The 18,685-nt window shown below is 42.0% G+C and overlaps 1 protein-coding gene across 4 annotated transcripts in view; it reads right to left on the minus strand.

Moving 5' to 3' along the window:
- The window catches only part of NFX1 (nuclear transcription factor, X-box binding 1), a 74,205-nt gene that overhangs the window by 49,653 nt on the left and 5,867 nt on the right, over window positions 1–18,685 (minus strand). For all 4 annotated transcript variants that reach the window (XM_025852842.2, XM_025852843.2, XM_025852845.2 and 1 more), the window contains exons 3-5: window positions 7,117–7,275; window positions 5,849–5,926; window positions 1,433–1,538 (exon numbers count right to left, since the gene is read on the minus strand). In XM_025852842.2, the coding sequence (XP_025708627.1) occupies window positions 1,433–1,538; window positions 5,849–5,926; window positions 7,117–7,275 (343 nt within the window). The remainder of the gene's footprint in view (window positions 1–1,432; window positions 1,539–5,848; window positions 5,927–7,116; window positions 7,276–18,685) is intronic.

The following is an 18,685-nucleotide window of genomic DNA, read 5'->3' on the forward strand; positions in this document are numbered from 1 at the left end:
TGCCAACAAATAAACCCACTATGAAATGTTTTAGTGTTTGCCTAATGTTGATTAAACTATTTAAACAAAAATACCAACAATGTTTTCATACAGTATTTATGGCATTATCACCTTAGAATACTTAACCAGAAAAGTAAAGCCCAAGTCAAAATACTGGTTTTCTTTGGTTCTGACAGTCAAAAATAACGTTTCCAAATATGGTCTTAGCCCACTTAGATGTTTTAGGGCCTCCTTTCCTTCAGACGTGGTGCTGACCACCTAATCTGCATCACTTTTGATGTTCTCTGGTAGTCATGACAGGGGGCCATTTCTGCTAAAGACTTCAGAAAGATAGTTCATGCAGAGGGTTAATTTATTATTAAATTTACTTAAAATGCCTACTGAGGGAAGGAACAGTTTAAACAGATGAGTCCCTGGGTTCTGAGGAAGGACCTATAGAAGCAGTAAAAGAAGGTTAGGGGCTGAATGCCCAGCAGGCAGTAGGCCATACTCTGTATCCCTATCTGGGCAGCTCTCCTACCACGGGCAATTCCCCAGCAGCAACCCACATCCTGACCCACAAGGCCTCAGGCCCAACATTTACCCCTGCTCCATGCAGCACAAGCACCAAGATAACACTTTGAAGTCTGTTTTACTTTTAGATTTGGGTAATAAAAACAAGTTACCATTACTTGACCATTTACCATATGCCAAACTCTGTACCAAGCCTCTTAGATGCATTAATTTAATAGTCACAGAACTCTATGAGATAAATATTAATGTCCATATCATTATTATTTTACAGATGCAGAAAGTGAGGCTTAGAGAAGTAACTTGCCCAAGGTCACACAACTGTTAAGTGACTTGGCCCCAGGAATTAAACATTTGTCTGAAGTCAAAGCTGTAGAAATTTGTTATTTGTTTTTTTTTTTTTATAACTAATCAACTGTTAGTATTGGGCATTCCTCTTATTTAGAAGCTGACTAGATACATTGTAAAGCTGGCTACTTACTGGACAGAGGGATTTGAATCCTAAAAACATGTGCAACAGGACCCTACCCAATTGCCTTTTCACAGACAGAAGTCTGTCCTAGTCACTCTTTTGGACCTGGATATCACTGGGGGATATTTCTTCTTAGAAGCTAGCAGTATAGTATCGTGGAAACCCCATCTCCACCATTTCCTAGCACTATGACTTTGGGCAAGATACTTGGCCTTTCGGAGCCTCATCAGTAAAATGGAGATGATAAATATCTATACATTCCTGGGCTGTTGTAAGCATTCAATGAGTTAACTCTTGCAGAGTGCCTGGCACAGGGTAAGTGTTCAGTAAATGGTACCATATTGCCCTTCACCCCATCCTGTTACATGCTAACCACCAGATATATGTACTCAGAGCCATGAGCGAAGTGTGTCTACCAGGAATCCCCAGGCGTCTAGTGTTCCAACTTACAGGTTACAGGAATGTGGGCAGTCCTGGCCAGGCTGTTTCTTTCTACAAACCTCACCACAACTATGTGGAATTTCATTTCTGCTCCATTCAGGATTCTTTACCTTGCCTAAAACATATCAGATCAGAGAGTCAATGGTATAAACTTCACCTGCATCTTAGACATTAATGAAACAGTATAATATAGCTAGATAGCATGAACTTCAGTGTGGTTTTCATTAGTTTGACAAACACATTATCCCACATCCTAAAATAAAAAGATGACTGTAATGCTACTCATCAAAAGCCTCACTGAGTATGATAAATCCTAAATTCTGGATTATCTGGAAAAGAGAAATAAGTCATTTTTACTTATGAAAATGCCATTTTGACTAACAGACATATTTAATTTAAATTAAAAAAAACCCTACAAGGTAAATCTTTTGTAAATGGACCCTTGAACAGATACGGGAATATCTGCCATAAGGATCAGAAAGAAGAAATAAGGGAAGAGAACAATGGGGTGGGAGATGGGGGAGCAGTAAGAGATGGAAAGGACATAAATGTCCTGTACAGTGGGAACTTGCCAAATCTAAAGCTTATGAAGTAGGCAGAAGAGGGCTATAATTTTATAATTAGTGTGTCTCTGCAAATCTTTAGTGACTATCTTCCATGAACTTAGCACAGAGGCAGGAAGTGTAAAATGAGGCACAGGACTCCTCCATGTCCTTGAGGTACTCATCTTTACCTGGGCAATTTACACCCTAAGTGATGGCCTGTCCCCAGTGTTTGGGCTCTGCTTTTCTATCTTGTTTCTTTCAGAAACCTTACTCATGTTGAGAGGTTCGTTATACCTGAAGGCCTGTGATTCCCAAATCTACATTTTCTTTTTTTTTTCCTTTTTTCCCCCCAAATCTACACTTTCTGCATTGCCCTGAACCCTCAGTTCTGGCCCTCTCTGTCCAACCATCTGCTGAACATCTCTGTGTGAGGTGTCATAGTCACCCCAAACTGTCTACATTTACAGCCAAAGTTAGTATCTTCTCTCTTTAACGCCTCCTTCAGTGTTTCCTATTTCTGTCAGCAACACCATCACTGCTGGGAGTCACAGACTCAAAAACTAGAGTCATCCCTGACTCCTCTTTTTCCTTCCGTAATCTACTTACTCACCAAATCTTCTCAATTTCCCTACAGAGTGTATCTCACCTCAACTCTCCTGCTACTTCTACTCTTCTCTATTTGCCAGAATCTCATCTCCAGACTATTAGAAAAACTTCCCCGCCTCTGTGCTCTCTTGCTTTAATACAGTGCCCTGGGTTCCCCCTACCATCTTTCAATGGCTCCACCTCTTTTCCCTGACTCTAAATGATGTTTTATTTTTCTTCTTTCTGCCAGGGCTCTGCATTAGACCCTTTTCACTCCTTGCCCTTCCATCCACTACTCTCAACTGCAACTATCATCTCTAAGTCCTGATCTCTCTTTAAATACTCCCAGCTCCCAGGTCACCTGATTGGCTCAGTCGGTTAAGTGTCTGCCTTTGGCTGGGGTCATGATCGCAGCCAGGGTCCTGGGATCGAGCCCCGCATCGGGCTCCCTGTTCGGCGGGGAGTCTGTCTCTCCTCCATCTGCCTCTCCCCCAGCTCATGCTCTCTCTCACTCTCTCTCAAATAATAATAACAAAAAAATATTTAAATATTCCTAACTCCTTGTTGGACACCTCTCACTGGATGCCTTGTTCACTCATCCTACTCAACGTTTCTAAAATGAACTCATTGTCCCTTTCAGTCCTGGTTCTCTTGACCTGCCTTTTTCTGCCCTTGGTATCATCATTTCCAAAAGCATGACACTTTGGAGCCACATTGGGTTCTTCCCTTTCCCACTGCTGTTAATTCCTGTTTACCTTTGAAATCTTGTACCCCCTTCCTTTCTCTCCCACTCTAACACCCATTATAGACTTTTATTATTCTTCACTTGAGTTCTTACAAAACCCCCAAATGTTTAGGCGCCCAAAAACTCTATTCACTGCCACCAGACTGATCTTTATAAAGAATCACGCTGACACCCTCAGAGGCTTCCCACAGCCTGCCAAATGAAGTTCCTATGTCTAAGCCTGGCTTCAAGAAGTCAGCCCTGGGGCGCCAGGGTGGCTTGGTTGGTTAATCACATCTGACTCTTGATTTCGGCTCAGGTCATAACCTCAGGGTTGTGAGATCGAGCCCCACAACAGACTCTGTGCTGGGCGTGGAGTCTGCTTAAGATTCTCTCCTTCTCCATCTGCCTCCCTTGTGTGCATGCACGTGCTCTCAAAAAAAAAAAAAAAAAAAAGTCAGTCCTGCCTTTCCAGTCATTTCCCATGCTTTCACCTTTACAAATCCTGGGCTCCATAACCAATGACTCTCCCTTCTCCTAAAAGATCCTAAGCCTTCTTATTTTTAAAACTTCTGCTTCTGCTATACTCCTCAATAAATCTTTTCTCCTACCAAGATGTTATCTAGTTTTCAGGCCCAGGTGAATTGTAACTCCTTTTTTAAGGATTCCCTAAATCATCTAGCCCAAAGTGATAATTCACCCCAAAGATCTTCCACAGTTCTTTGGACTTAAAGAACATCAAGTTAATTGTGTCTTAGCTCTTAAGACTGTAAGCTCTGGGAGGTCAATAAATAGTCTTATTCCCGTTTCTTCATGGTGTCTGCTACATTAGTAAGTTCTCAATAAAGTATATTACATTAATGGTCTCCTGAAAGAGCAAAGTGAGGCAAAGTCATTAGCAAATATAAGGCCATTATTTGCATTCCCAACCATTTTACCTTACTCAGATCATCTTGACCTTCACCCCACATTCTTCTACCTTCTTAGGGTCTCATATTTAATTTGTCAGTGAAGGCTTTAACAAGATTTTTAATTCCACTGTTTTATGTTTAAAAATCCTTTAAAATAAGGTAATTAAACTTTGGTATTGGTCCTATTTGTATAGTTTTACATGGATCTCTTGCTTCTAGTTTCATATTGCCTTTCCAATAGTACATTCCAAAATATTCATTCAACAAATACTATTTTAATATCTTTTAAGGCTCAGATTGTGGCAATAAAACATAAAAGACCAGCAGATTCCAAATAAAAGAGTGGCCAAAGTGGGAGAGGAGATAAGAAAGGAAGGCTTCCTTTGGAAAACAATGTTTGGTGTCTGATCTTGAATGGATGAGTCAGTGATGAAGATTTAAAGAAAAGATGGGAAAGAACATTCTAGATAGATGAGTTCACCAAGAGACTGATGAAGACTTGATGGTCAATGACTAACTCTTAGTGAAAGCTGCTAGTTAAGTAATGGGAAAGAAGAAATATGAGCAAATTAAAGCATACAGACATAAACAGGAAGAGCTAGTCATTTCAAGAAAGGAACGGCCAAAAGGTCCAAGGGCTACTGTGTTGCCAAAAAGGTTAAGAACTTCTCAATCAGCCCTGAATTTGGTCAGGTATGGGCCACTGATACCTTCTGAAAACAGATGCAGCAAGGTGACAAGGAAAGAAGCAAAAATGCAGTGGTTCAAGAAGGGAGACAGACGGTTAAACAAAATCTGAAAAATCAACAACTAGATGAAGGCTAGCTATTAAAAGGCAGGAAAGAAAAAAAATAATAAAAGACATGCAGAAAATAGACTAGCAGCAAGAATGAGCATCTGGATTGTAGAAAGTTCTTAACACATCGGTATTCAAAAACAGGAAGAAGTATTCCACAAAGAGGGAGAATAGAGTTTGTAATGCTGGTTTATAGAAAATCTTTCTTTACTATAAAGACCCCAGTGACTGATTTCCTGGGTTAAAATAAAGTACTTTTCAATACTTTACTCATACTGCTCAAATCTGGAATACAAAGCTGTTACAGTTAAGGGTGAGAAGAGCCCATGTCTATGCCTGCTTCCACCATCTGGTCAGGTAAGATCTCTGGTCTAAAAGTAAGATCACGGAGACCATGGGCGCCTGGGTGGCTCAGTTGTTAGGCATCTGCCTTTGGCTCAGGTCGTGATCCCAGGGTCCTGGGATCGAGCCCCACATCGGGCTCCCTGCTCAGCGGGAAGCCTGCTTCTCTCTCTCCCACTCCCCTGCTTGTGTTCCCTCTCTCGCTGCGTCTCTCTCTGTCAAATAGATAAAATCTTAAAAAAAAAAAAAAAGATCACGGAGACCAGCACCACAGCTCAGAAGTAGCATGAGCCTGGTGGGCATGATGAGAAGGCCCATGTCCGGAACAGCCTGCAAGGGGACAAAGGACTGTGACTCTGGCTGTGTGATGGACCACAGGCAGATGATGTCGGCAGACTCCAGGAACCTTGAAGTCTTATTAGGAACTTCTAAAATATGCCTGGTACATCACTTCTTCTGGGTTGGAAAATGAGTTACAATGCATGAAGTGGAAGAGACTCAAGTGAAAGCAAAAAAACTCACCACAGAAACAAGTGTAAGTATTAGGAACATGTGCAGAAACATTCTGACAGGCAGGGCACCTCCAACCACTCTGGCCATCTGTCAAGAAAAAGGAGAGGAAACCAAGACAATTTCCTGACAAAAGTACATGTAATTTTTTAAAAAATTTAAACCTAAAGGAAGCCTTAATATTATAGTAGCAGTAGTCATTTCATGTTAAAGATATCAGATATTAAGGATATCAGGATATTAAGAAACAAATTCACAGTACTCAATGCTCTGCTTAAATACTGCATTTGGACTTATATATAAGGACTTTAAATATAGTAATCAAACAGGTACCCAATTTTTTAATGTCAAGTGAGATATAATTGACATATAACACTAAGTTTAAGATATACAACATGTTAATTTGATACATTTATAAACTGTAATAGGATTATCACCGTCACAGTAGCTAACACCTCCATCGCTTCACATGATTATCAATTCATTATGTGGTTTTTTTTTTTTTTAAAGACTTTATTTAGGGGCGCCTGGGTGGCTCAGTCGTTAAGCGTCTGCCTTTGGCTCAGGTCATGATCCCAGAGTCCTGGGATCGAGCCCCGCATTGGGTTCCCTGCTCGGCGGGAAGCCTGCTTCTCCCTCTCCCACTCCCCCTGCTTGTGTTCCCTCTCTCGCTGTTTCTCTGTCAAATAAATAAATTAAATCTTAAAATAAATAAATAAAAATTTTATTTTATTTTTACTTTTTAAGTAAGCTCTATGCCCAATATGCATGCTCTACCAACCGAGATAGCCAGGCACCCCTTAGTTCTTTATTTAAGATCTACAGCTTCATACTAGTCATCTAAAACATGTGTTCAAGGCAACAGTGCAGATAAAATATTCAAGAGGAATTAGTTATTTTTAAACCTAAGTTTAAGGGGTGCCTAGATGGCTCAGTCGGTGGAGCATATGACTCTTGATCTCAGGGTTGTAAGCTGGAGCCCCATGTTGGGTATACTTAAAAATAAAATCTTAGAGACGCCTGGGTGGCTCAGTGGTTAAGCGTCTGCCTTTGGCTCAGGTCATGATCCAAGGTCCTGGGATCAAGTCCCACATCGGGCTCCCTGCTCAGTGGGAAGCCTGCTTCTCCCTCTGCCTGCCGCTTCCCCTGCTTCTGCGCGCACTCTCTGACAAATAAATAAAAATAAATAAAAAAATAAAATCTTAAAAAAAAAGCTAAGTTTAAAACCTGAATATATCAAATGAGTGAGAATAACTATTCAGAAGAGAGAAATGACTGACCTGCTTGAGATGCTGGAGACCGTGCCCATTTCTTTATGCAGTTCAAATGAAACACATGGTAACAGCTCTGACAACTCCACACTGGTGCTGTGACGCGAACCAATTCACAGCACACCATGCACTCATATTTTTCTGTAGTTAGCTGTTCAATTAGAGAACCTGTTTAAAAAACCAAATGAATTAATTCAAACACAGAAAAACATTCCTTACTTTAGTCAACCAAGGATCAGCAAGGCATTTGAAGGAAGAATCCAAACACAAAGGTTTTAAGTATGTCTGATTCTAAGTAAGGTGGCTGTTCAGTGTTTGGGGACAAGAAGGGACAGGAATATGCTGAGGAAGAAGACTTAGGAAGTGGACATTCAGGTGGAGATTCGCACAATTGAGGAATCATTCCCAGGAATTGACCAGAGTAGCCAAATGCCCCTTATAACATAGCTTAAGCATCCTCAGAAGCAACAACTGTAGCACCTTGCCCTGCCTCCTCTGAATCTGATCCAGATCCATGGATTCAGGAAGGGGCTCATGAAGCTGCAGTGGTCAGGTGAAAGAAACCTAGGCCTGGACAGGTTCCAACAACCCACGGTGGTAACATCTCTTCTAGTAATTGCCATGAAAGTCTTTAGTTGATCTACTCAACAAAGATATTCTTGGTATTTACCATAATCCCATGGTAGGGTTACTAGACTAAAGGAGACACAGACCCTGGCTCCAGAAGCCCAGCATCTGGTGAGGGAGATCAGTGTCATAAGAATCCTCTCAGATGGATTCCTTAATACCTTCACCCACTTCCAGACTTTTCCTCAAACACGATCTCAGCAAAGCCTTTCTAGATCTGAGGTAGAGTCAGGTGCTCTCAGAGGTGGGTGTGTATGTGTGAGAATTTCTTTTTTCAGTCCATACTTTTTTTTTTTTTCAAGATTTATTTGAGAGAGAGAGCATGAGCAGGGGGAAAGGGAGGGGCAGAGGGAGAAGCAGACTCCCTGCTGAGCAGAGAGCCTGACACGGGGCTCAATCCCAGGACCCAGAGATCATGACCTGAGCTAGAGGCAGATGCTTAACTGACTGAGCCACCCAGGCACCCCTTTCAGTCCATACTTTTACCCTTTGTTTCATAAAACTATTTCATTTGTTACTGGGTCCAAATAGGCTTTAAGAATAAAATAATTAACCGGGTTCCTGGGTGGCCCAGTCGTTAGGCGTCTGCCTTCGGCTCAGGTCATTATCCCCGCATCCTGGGATCGAGTCCCACATCGGGCTCCCTGCTTGGCGGGAAGCCCGCTTCTCCCTCGCCCACTCCCCCTGCTTGCGTTCCTGCTCTCGCTGTCTCTGTCTCTGTCAAATAAATAAATAAAATCTTTAAAAAAATAATTATTATAAAAAAAGAATAAAATAATTAACCTTAAATACATCATGTCAAGTGCTGTGCTAAAGCACTTTACACATATTTAATTCTCTTAACAAGGCTGTAATATAGGTACCATTTTATAGATGAAGAAACTGAGGCTCAGAATGGTTTTAATCACTTACCTAAGGTCACAAAGCTCACATTTTAATCATTTTATAATATTAGCTTTCCTGAGATTACTTTCTGTTTGCCCAATTTAATGGCAAAAGAAATACAGAACACAAGGCCTCTAAGGTCTGTAAGGCAGGGCCAGGGCATTGTTGCCTTGCTCACTGTTTTATTTCCAATGCCTGGCCATTAGCAGGTGCTCAGTCAGTATTTATTAAATGAATGGATGAAGAAATAAATGAGTATCATCTAGTCTGTTCTACAACCTCTCTCCCTTGAAAGTTTCAGGCTTCAGTAGTTTTTGAGATAGCTCTTTTGTTCTGACGAAAGCCTGGAATAAAGACTTTTGTGTGGCTGATAAAGGGAAATCTACTCACTTTAGATAACCGATAAACACATCAAAAACTGAATTATATTTAAAAAAAACTAAAGAACCAGACTTAGATTCTTTCTTAAAAGCAGGGATACCCTACTCTGCATCGGTTATCGTCTCTGAATAACAAAGTTAATTACATTTCCTACCATTTAGCATGCTACGTGTGGAAGATTCTGAAGGGGTAAGTAAGAGAGAGCTCAGTAAAGAGTGAGATTATGAGTGAGTCATATACATACAAGAGCCTGACTGTGGCAGAGGAATAGTTTGTGAGAGTTACACTTGGAATAAATTTTGTAGAAAATGCCTACTGACTATTCTAGGACAGAATTGAGAAGTAAAGGACACAAAAAAGGAAGTGAAGGTGGGAACATACATGAGAACCCTATGATCGACTGCTGTTTTGATTTCTGCCCTGAAGGTTGTCTTTTTATTTTATTGTTTCTCTTATTCATTAAGTTTATGGCTTGTTAATAAATAATTATTGTTTTATATGTGATGTTTCTAAATCCAGTCACAGTGAAACTGACCACTAGGATGCACATACATACAGCAATGTGGGAACAACCGCCAACTCTGAATAACCCACAAAGCTACACTAAGCCCTCTCCAAAGCCTGTTCCTCTCACATCCCATGCTGAATCTGACAGTAAATCCTGCTGGCACTACCTTCAGAATACATCTAGACTCCAAAGCCTGCTGCTATTACTCTAGCCCAAGCCACTATCTCTTCACCTGGGTTATTAAAATGGCCTCCTAACTAATCTTCCTACTCCTGCCTTTGCCCCACTTCAGTCTATTCTCACCACAGCAGCCAGGGGGAGCCTGTTAAAATGCAAATTAGATGACGCCACTTGGGCCAGAACTTGCCAGTCGTTCCTATATCACCTGTCTGGAAAAGCCAAAGTCCTTACAAGGGCCTTCTTCACTTCCGGTCCTCACCTGTTATTCCTCTTTCCCTAAGTCACTACTCTAAGAACACACTGACCTCCTTCCCGGCCCCAGACTGGCAGGCAGATTTCTGCCCGAGGGTCTTTACAACTTGGTGCTCCCTCTGCCTAATACTTTTCCCTAGACTTTGGCATAGCTCAGTCCCCTACCGCCTTCAGGTGTTTACTCAAAATGGGATCTTCTCAATGAGAAGACTGGCCTTGGCCATATTTTAAAAAATTGTAACCCACTCCCTCAACATTCCCTATTACTTTTCCATACTGTATTTTTCTCCACACCACTTGAATCTTATAGATCATTTATTTTCTCCACACCACTTATATATCATATATTTGCTTTTTTTATTTCCTAACTCTATATACAGAATGTACACTCCTTGATGGCTGAGGTTTTTACCTACAGGGCTGCCTGGGACATAGTGGGCACTCAAGGATACTTGTATGAATGAATGAAAAGAAATAAAAATATAGCAAAAGGTTCCAGAAAGACCTAGAAAGAGAAATAGTATAATCCTTTCACCAACAATGCTTCGGTTTTATCAAAACATGTGTAACACATGTAAAATATGGTACTGTCCGGAATTGCTCTCTGCTGGTAAACTGTAACATTTCAGGTCCAAGACTCTTGTCTGCTGGCTGCCAGCCCTGGCCTGACCACTGGCTCTTCTTCAGTCCTAAATCCTCTTCCACTAGGGTTTCCCCATAATTTCTCAGTCACAACCTCTGTCTACTCCATACTTGTACTTTGAAAGCATGTCAGTAAAGAGGGTGATGCACCCACTGAAATAATCGGAAAAGACCTGACTGAAGTGTTAACTGACTACAGACTTTTCAGATGCACCAATAAATAACTGTTAAAAAAAAAAACCCAAAGCAATACTGATTTGAAAAATCCAAGAGTACACTGTGATTAAAAAAAAAGCCATTAAAAAAACAGATGTACACTAAAAATAATGATACACTAAAAAACAGATGTACACTAAAAATAATCTGATATCTGGAACTTATCTTAAAATATATCAGCAGAAATAAAAGATAGATAAAAATGGGAGATTGTTTAAATATTAATGCTTATCTATTTTATTGCACATTATATATTTAGAATACAATGCAAAGATTTCTTAATGAGTGGAAAATATCACATTATAATAAGCAAAAAGATGAACACTGTTTATATTATATGATTTAAACAATGTAAAACTGAGCATTGGAAAATTCTATAAGAAAATAGAACAAAAGGTTAAAGCTGGTTATTATGTAGATGCTGGGACTAAAGGTGAATTATCTACTAAAGCGACTTTATTAAGTTACCTCATGAAATGTGAGGCAGCTGTTTTTAAAAAGCTAATACACGGGCTCCACGCTCAGTGAGGAGTTTGCTTGAGATTCCTTCTCCCTCTGCCCCTTCTGCCCGTGCTCTCTCTCACTCTCTCTAAAGAAAATAAATAAATCTTTAAAAAAAAAAAGCTAATACAATATAAACATGGTCAACATGTTCAAGATGGTTTTGCTGAGGGATGCCTGGGTGGCTCAGTCGGTTAAGCGTCTGCCTTCGGCTCAGGTCATGATCCCAGGGTCTTGGGATGGAGCCCCGCATCGGGCTCCTTGCTCTGCGGGGAGCCTGCTTCTCCCCCTGCCTGCCGCTCCCCCTGCTTGTGCTCTCTGACAAATAAACAAATAAAATCTTAAAAAAAAAAAAGATGGTTTTGCTGAGTCTGAAGCATATGTCAGACACCACATTTATTTATGTGAGTCTGAAGCTTGTGGCAGAGCTTAGGGACTGGAGGTAAAAGTTCAGAAGTCAGCACAGCAGAGCCAGTGGCTGAAAGATACGGAACCAGTTGTAATCTTCCAATGAGACCCTATCAAGTAAGAAGAACAGAGGGCTAAGATAAAGCCCTGGGAAACACCAACATTTAAGAAAGAGGTGGAGGAAGAGAAACTTGAAGGACACAAGTTGGAACAGCCAAGGAGAACAAGGAATGTATGGTATCAAGGAAGTAACATTTCAACAAAGACTCCTTTACATCAGACTCAAAGGGAAGCCCAGTACAGAGACTGAAATACATCAGTCTGCGGGTGGCAACAGGAAGGCATTAATGACCTATCAGTAGCTGGGAGGCAAGTGGTGATGATGGCAGAGGACCGAGAAGTGAATCAAAACAGGGAAAAGGAAACAAGAGTGGTGACTCTTGATTAAACTGGAATGGAAGGAAAGGAAACACTGGGGGGGGGGGCAGCGAGGGGGACACACGACAAGGGCAGTTTTTCCTTTCGAGTGTGTGACAGACTTGGGAAGAGAGCATCAGGCTGAGAACTTGGAATGGTAGACGTGAAAAGGCTGACGGAAGAAAACAAAGGAGATTTCAGAATGAATGAACAAAAAGGAGGTTAGGCACAGATGTCTCTGAGTTCGCATTAAAGGGAGCAAAAAGCTGAGCAAATTAGGCCTGATGATCTCCCCTTTCTCTGTGAAGGAGGAGGCAAGGAGGTCCACTGAGTTTGAGGGAGCCGTATGGCAGGAAGGTCTGAATAAGACTGGAAAAGATTTGGAGTAGTCTTAGATGAAAATGAGAAGGACAGCTGACCAAGGTCATATAAGGGGAAATGGGCAGTACTGAAAGTCAACTGAAGTTGGAGAATCACTAATCAAAAATATTTACTGAGAACCTACTGTGTGCCAGGCATTGTTTAAACACTAAGAATATACAGTCAACAAACCAGACAAAAATCTACTGCCTGTAGGGAGTTATTATCTAGTAGGGAAAGGTAAACAATAAACAAATAATGAAAAATTATTGAAATTATATAAAAAAATAGTGATATCAAATAGTGATAAGTGCCACGGAGAAAAACAAACCAGTAAAGGATAGGGAATGCTGGTGACAGGGGAAATACTAGAGTTCTAAACAGGGTGATCAGGAAGACTTCCCTCAGAGGGTGAGTGAATCTGCAGCAGCACCAAATCTGTACTATCAAATGATTTCCTGGAACAGCATTCTGTTAGTCAGATGGAGCAGAAAAGGTAGACTGCAGCATCAACCCCGGGTGGGGATTCTGCCAAATGGCTTGGCAGAAGGATAATACTTTAAAAATTACATTAAGGCCCAGCCTGAAAAGGGAATAAAGGATAGACAGCTGACGATACAGTTAGTGGGTGGGACAGACTGAGAGTGCCAGAAGGACAGGAGGTAATGGTCAGAAAATAGTAGGGGGTGTGGAGGGATAATGAAGGTGAAAGTCACTGTGGTTGAGATGATCAAAGAATGTGAGGATGGTATAATCCATATGATCACTAAAGTCTCGCAGAATAATAGCAGGATTTATGGTAAATCAGCAGTTCTCAAATCAATAACTTGGAGGCTTGTTAAAAAATAAGATTGCTGGGCCCTACTCCCAGAATTTCTGTTTGTTAAGTCTGAGGTGAGGCCCAAGAATAAGCTTTTCTAGTAAGTTCCCCAGTGTTGCTGATGGCTGCTGGTCTGGAACTACACTTTGAGAACCACTGTAGAAGAAGAAAGATATAGGCGAGAGGCTTTAATAAATGATGCTAGGGCTGGGAGATTTGGAGGCTAATACATGGCAAAGATAAAGAGACATGGAAGGTGATGTAGCCAAAAAGTGATATAGCATTAGGTTCAAAGGAGCAGGGATTCTGATACAAGATAGAAGTGTAATGGTTCAGAAAGGACACTGGGAGAGGAGCATGCTCTTCCCGTCCTCCAGAAACTAAGGCAAGCAGGATAAAGGAAAAGAGCATGCTCTGAACAGGCTGTAAGGAAAGGGGTGAACTTAGAGAAGGCCACAGATTAATTAAGAGCAGGAGCAGAGGGGCGCCTGGGTGGCTCAGCCATTAAGCATTTGCCTTCAGCTCAGGTCATGATCCCAGGGTCCTGGCATTGAGCCCCGCATCAGGCTCCCTGCTCTGCGGGAAGCCTGCTTCTTTCTCTCTCACTCCCCCTGCTTGTGTTCCCTCTGTCAAATAAATAAACATCTTCAAAAAAAAAGGGGTGCCTGGGTGGCTCAGTTGGTTAAGCGACTGCCTTCGGCTCAGGTCATGATCCTGGAGTCCCGGGATCGAGTCCCACATCGGGCTCCCTGCTCGGCAGGGAGTCTGCTTCTCCCTCTGACCCTCTTCCCTCTCGTGCTCTCTATCTCTCATTCTCTCTCTCTCTCAAATAAATAAAATCTTTAAAAAAATTTTAAAAAAATCTTCAAAAAAAAAAAAAGAGCAGGAGCAGAGCAGGAACTGACTAAGGATACAGAGGATCCTGTTACCAGAGAATGAGGGATGCAGACAGCTTGGGAGAACAGGAGCAGTGCTAGTTTCAGTACAGAACAAGAGTAAGCAAAGACTACTCTCCAGCAGCCATGGAGACTTATATTTGGGGTGATCGTCTTTCCATTCTAATCAAGCTTTCATCTCCACCACTCCACCAAAACTGCTCTTATCAAGACCAATAACCTTCACACCACCAAATCCAACAATCGATATGCAGTTGTCCTCTTACTGGACCCTTCAGTAGCATGTGGCACAACTGATCACTCCCTTCTCCTTGAGTTCTTTTTTTAGTTTGGTGTTTAAAACATGGTTCACTCACTTCGGGGCACCTGGGTGGCTCAGTCATTAAGTGGCTGCCTTCGGCTCAGGTCATGGTCCCAGGGTCCTGGGATTGAGCCCAGCATTGGGCACCCTGCTCGGCGGGAAGCCTGCTTCTCCCTCTCCCACTCCCCCTGCTTGTGTTCCCTCTCTTGCTATGTCTCTCTCTATCAAATAAATAAATAAAATCTTAAAAAAAAACATGGTTCACTTCCAGGGTGCCTGGGTGGCTCAGTCGGTTAAGTGTATGCCTTCAGCTCTGGTCATGAACCCAGGATCCTGGGGTCAAGCCCTGCATTGGGATCCCTTTTCAGAGGGCAGCCTACTTCTCCCCCTCCCTCTGTCCTTTCCCCTGCTTATGCCTAGTCATTCATACATACACACCTAAATTCTTTAAGCAAAAACACGGTTTGCTTCCTAGTTCAATTCCTACTCATTCTCCATTTCTTTTGCTGGGTCCCTACCTTCCCGCCTTGAAACGCTGAGGTATAGGAAGGCTCTACCCTCAAACTTTTCTTCTCTGACTACACTCACACCTTAGGTGACCTCTAGTCTGTTAAGAGGACTCCTTGTTGAAAGTTCCCAAATTTAAATCTCCAGTCCAGATCTCTGCCTGAATTTTTAACTCCCTACCTAACCAAAATTCTTTAAATTTGGTTTAAGAGACAAAGGAGTAGACAAAACAAAACATATCCAAAAACACCTTTTCCAACAAGGAAGTCTAAGAAAACTTTTCCAACAAGAAGACTAAGAAAGACTGGGAGGAGACTAAGGAGACATGATGACTAATTGCAACGTGGTATCCTGGACTGGATCCTGGAACAAAAAAAGGATGGCAGTGGAAAAAATGGCGAAATCCAAATAAAGTCTACAGTTTAGTTTATACCAGTGTTAATTTCTTGGTTTTGACCAAGGACCAGAGTTAGTTATGTAAGATATTAACATTAGACAAAGCTGGGTGAAGAATACATGGGAATTCCCTGTACTATCTTTGTAACTTTTCTATAAATCCAAAATTATCTCAAACTAGAAAGTTTTCAAAACAAACAACACCTTTTCCTCTCCCAGGTTTTACCATTTCAGTACCTGGCAATTCTACTTTTTTTTTTTTTTTAAAGATTTTATTTTTTAAATAGTCTCTATAGCTAATGTGGGGCTCGAACCTACACCCCAGAGATCAAGAGTTGCATGCTCCACTGACTGACCCAGCCAGGCACCCCAGCAATTCTAATTTTACATTAGTCAGACACAAAAGCCTTGGCTTGGTCCTCGAACCCTCTCATTCTCTTGCAGCCAACATCTAGTCTCTCTCCAAATCCTGACAGTTTTATCTTCCAAATACACCCAAAGTCTAACACTCTTACCTCTTCCAACACTACTATCCTAGGCCAAGTCTCCATCATCAACTATGTGAATTACTGCAACAGCCTCCTAACTTGTCCCCTTGCTTACTTAGAGCCAATTCTCCACACAGCAGGCTGAGTGATCGTTTTAGAATGCTAGTAAGATTATGTCATCCCTTTTCCCCAAACCCTCCAGCTGCTTCTCATCATCTTAATCAGAACCAAATCCAAGGGACTCACATGATCCAGCCCCTGTGATTTCTCTGAGATCCTTTACTGCCTGCCTCTTCCGTTGCTCACAATGTCCCCCTCCCACCCGAATCTAAACTTGCTTCTCCTTCTGCTTGGAATACTCTTCAAGAGAGCCACATGGTGCACTTCTGCATTTCCTCTGGTCTCTATTCAAGTGTCTGATCAAACAGACCAACCTAGCTAAACAAGTGCCCCTATTCCTCTGTCCTTTTAACCTGCTTTATATTTCTCTTTAGTCCTTACTCACCACCTAACATATTAAATATTGGTTTAAGGGCTTTCTGCCTGCCTTCCCTACCAGAATGTGAATCTCCCCAATACTGTACTCCCAGTACTGAGAACAGTGCTTATACGTAGTACTTATTCAATAAATATGAATAAAATGTTCTCAAAAATATGTGGGTATGTGAGGCCAAGAGAGATCTGTTAGGTAGAATTCTAAGATGGCCTCTAAAATTCCCACATGCATACAGGTGTGCATGCCCTGTATAATCTCCTTCCCTTGAGTATGGGTGGGGCTGATCTAATCAGGCGAACCCTTTAAAAAGAGTTTAGGGATCAAAGAAGTCAGAGAGATCTAAACAATCTGTAGCACATATTTTCCTATAGACCTTGAAAAAGAAAAGTACCATGTTGTGTAGAGGACCATGTGGTAGGGTATTGCAGGTAACCTCTAAGAGCTGCGAGTGCTCCCCAGCCAATAGCCAGCACGAATATGGAGGACCTCATTCTACACCCATAAGGAACTAAATCCTACCAAAAACCAGTGAGCATGGAAGAGAATCCTATGTCTCAGATGATATTGCCTCCCTGGTCAAATTCTAGTCCTTTGAAGCTCTTGAGTAGAGAACTTGGCTAACCCACAACCAGACTCCTGACCCAAAGAAACTGTGATATAATAAACTTGTGCATTCTAAGCCACTACATTTGTGGTAATTTGTTATGAAGCAAAAGGAAACTATTAACAAGCCTTAAGAATTCAAGAACAACCCTAGTATAACATTACCTTGGTTCACATACAAGCTGAGGTCCCAAGAGGAAGAACTGCCTAGGTAAGCAACTGAGAACTAGAAGAACTATAAGCCAGTGTAAAAACAGGCCTGGGCAGGAGGTGACTTCATGTGTTAGGCTGGGCTATGTACATTAAACCGAAAGGAGACCAGATGGTGAAGGTCCATGAGGAAGAGTTACTGGAAGGAAGCTGTTCAGCCTAGATGAAATATATACCCAGGGCAAAATGAGAAGTGTCTTCAAAGGCCGCAATAAAGTTGATCTGCAATGAGGGGGAGGGAAACTGTGAGGAGAGAGACTGGTTGCTGTGTTGCTTTAGAGGGCAGAACCTGAACCAGGGTATAGAAAGTATTTATTGGAAAGAACTTTTCAGTTCAATGGATGGAAGAACTTTCCAACAGAGCTAAGTACCTATTATGTTCTAAGAGCTATAATAAGCAATAGGGATATGAAAATGAAGAAAGAGGGGTGCTTAAGTGCTCGGCTGGTTAAGTGTGGGACTCTTGATTTTGATTCATGTCATGATCTTGGGGTCATGAGATCGAGCCCCACATTGGACTCTGTGCTCAGCAGGGAGTCTGCTTGAGATTCTCTCTCTACATCTCTCTGCCCCTCCCCACCACTTGTGCGCACATGCACGCTCTCTCTCTCCTCTCCCAAATGAATAAATTAAACCTTTACAAAAAATGAAAAAAGATAGTTTCTGCTTCCGAGGAGCTTACAGACTAGTGGAGGGCACTGACACATAAATGATGATGGCTTCCAGTGGTAACTGCTCTAACCGAAGCATGTGTATGTAAGGGAAGACGTATCATAAGGCAAGAAAAGATTAATGTCATCTGTAATGGTGAGAACAGGTGTCCTGGACATGTCGCTAAACTAGCTATTGAAAAATGAGTAAGAATTCATTAGTGAATGCAGTGGTAGACATTCTAAACTTTTTTTTTTTTTTAAGATTTTATTTATTTATTTGAGAGAGAGAATGAGAGACAGAGAGCATGAGAGGGAGGAGGGTCAGAGGGAGAAGCAGACTCCCTGCTGAGCAGGGAGCCCGATTCGGGACTCGATCCTGGAACTCCAGGATCATGACCTGAGCTGAAGGCAGTCGCTTAACCAACTGAGCCACCCAGGCGCCCCAGTGGTAGACATTGTAGACAAAGAGAGCCACATACGCAACAGCAGGGAAAGATGAAACGGCAACAGAGTATAGGGAATAAAATGTGGTGAGGGACTGAGGCAGCATAAGGTGGAGTGGCCGGGTAAGGAAGAACCCAGAATCTGTATGTGGTGAGAAATAAACAGGGGAGGGGCGCCTGGGTGGCTCAGTCGTTAAGTGTCTGCCTTCGGCTCAGGTCATGATCCCAGGGTCCTGGGATTGAGCCCCGCATTGGGCTCCCTGCTCCTCAGGAAGCCTGCTTCTCCCTCTCCCACTCCCCCTGCTTGTGTTCCCTCTCTCACTGTCTCTCTGTCAAAAAAAAGAAAGAAAGAAGAAATAAACAGGGGAGCTACACAGTTCAATGTGTG

The sequence above is a fragment of the Callorhinus ursinus genome, unplaced genomic scaffold, assembly GCF_003265705.2.
Source record: "Callorhinus ursinus isolate GAN/ISIS: 27379988/994484 unplaced genomic scaffold, GSC_fseal_2.0 scaffold42, whole genome shotgun sequence".
In the NCBI taxonomy this organism is placed as follows: Eukaryota; Metazoa; Chordata; class Mammalia; order Carnivora; family Otariidae; genus Callorhinus; species Callorhinus ursinus.